The sequence below is a fragment of the Mustela lutreola genome, chromosome 3, assembly GCF_030435805.1.
Source record: "Mustela lutreola isolate mMusLut2 chromosome 3, mMusLut2.pri, whole genome shotgun sequence".
Classification (NCBI taxonomy): Eukaryota; Metazoa; Chordata; class Mammalia; order Carnivora; family Mustelidae; genus Mustela; species Mustela lutreola.
The window spans coordinates 29,313,074-29,314,727 of NC_081292.1; the positions used below are offsets into that span (position 1 = coordinate 29,313,074).

Sequence of the window (1,654 nt, forward strand, 5' to 3'; positions counted from 1 at the left end):
ACCGTGCCGTGGCCTCCAACACTCTCCCAAGGCTCCAGCATGATCTATAATTTCTGCTTTTGCCCTGCAGTCCCTCGAAGTGCAAAGGCAGTCTTGATGTCTAAGAAATGGGGAGTCAGGGGCTCCAAAGATAATCAAACCCTAGATGACGATCTGACGCCAAACCTGTGCTCACTCTCGCCTCCCAGCCTGCCACGTGCGCTGGGGAAAACGACCAGTGCATCCTTGCCTCCCTCCTCAGACCTCTTTCCTGCAAGGGCAGTGGTGGGAGTGGAATGACTTGTCCAGGATAAAATGGGAGGAGCGGGAGTGGAATTAGTGGATCACATGACACCCACAAATGTCTTCATCTACCAGGAAACTTCGAAGTAAATTATATTAAAATGCTGGGGTTTTCTCTGCACAAGAAATGGAGTGGGTATTTTGGAGGAGGAATCTTGCTGGATCTCCAGCTGGACCTCCTGTGATGTAGCAGTGGCTCTCCTTTGGCTGATCACTCCTTCCTCGGTGTTTTTCCATTAGTGAACTATGTATTAGTGTATTAATTAGTATCAATGTATTAATAAAAAACAAATATTTCTTGCTCTTCCTGTTCTCCACCATGGCGCAGGATCAAGGTGAAAAGGAGAACCCCATGCGGGAACTTCGCATCCGCAAGCTCTGCCTCAACATCTGCGTGGGGGAGAGTGGAGACAGACTGACCCGGGCAGCCAAGGTGCTGGAGCAGCTCACAGGCCAGACCCCCGTGTTCTCCAAAGCTAGATACACGGTTAGATCCTTTGGTATCAGGAGAAATGAAAAGATTGCTGTCCACTGCACAGTCCGTGGGGCCAAGGCAGAAGAAATCCTGGAGAAAGGTCTAAAGGTTCGAGAGTATGAGTTAATTAAAAATAACTTCTCTGATACTGGAAACTTTGGCTTTGGGATCCAGGAGCACATCGATCTGGGTATCAAGTATGACCCAAGCATTGGGATCTACGGCCTGGACTTCTATGTGGTGCTGGGTAGGCCAGGTTTCAGCATCGCAGACAAGAAGCGCAGGACAGGCTGCATTGGGGCCAAACACAGAATCAGCAAAGAGGAGGCCATGCGCTGGTTCCAGCAGAAGTATGATGGGATCATCCTTCCTGGCAAATAAATTCCCATTTCTATCCAAAAGGCCAATAAAAACTTTTCAGTGAAATGTAAAAAAAAAAAAAAAAAAAACACAAAAAACAAATATTTCTTTATTAAATATCAAGGAAATAGTAAATGCTTTATTTATTTAATGTATTTATATTAAATATTAATGACTTATAAAACCATATTTCTAATAAATAGTTTATAATAACATAATAATAATTTTAAAAATATGGCTAAATATTCCTTGACCATCTGTTCTAGCCACTAGAAGAAGCACTGATTTAAGTACTAGGGGGAGAGCATAAGTAAAAGAGACACAAATATCTGTATTTTCCAAATCAATTCTCTCTCCAACCTGTTTCATAGAAGAAGAAAAAAAAAAATCATCTACTCTTTGACTTGCCTCAAGGGGGAAGTGTAGTCACCTTAGGCAAGCTGTGGAAACTTGCCTTAGCCCCAGCATCAAAGCAGCTCCTGCGTCCTGTCTGCCTTCTAGACTTTCAGAGACAAAGAGGTCAGACCTCAGTCTGCT

At 43.9% G+C, this 1,654-nt stretch overlaps 1 protein-coding gene across 1 annotated transcript; it reads left to right on the plus strand.

Moving 5' to 3' along the window:
• The first annotated feature begins 565 nt into the window (after nt 1-565).
• Nucleotides 566-1,183, plus strand: LOC131826496 (large ribosomal subunit protein uL5-like). Its single transcript, XM_059165770.1, has one exon. The coding sequence runs from the start codon at nt 602-604 to the stop codon at nt 1,136-1,138; it is 537 nt and encodes a 178-aa protein (XP_059021753.1). The 5' UTR covers nt 566-601; the 3' UTR covers nt 1,139-1,183.
• The last annotated feature ends 471 nt before the right edge of the window (nt 1,184-1,654 follow it).

Excerpts from the sequence above, each read along its gene's own strand:
- LOC131826496 (XM_059165770.1), top strand. The coding sequence starts at position 602 with ATGGCGCAGGATCAAGGTGAAAAGGAGAACCCCATGCGGGAACTTCGC.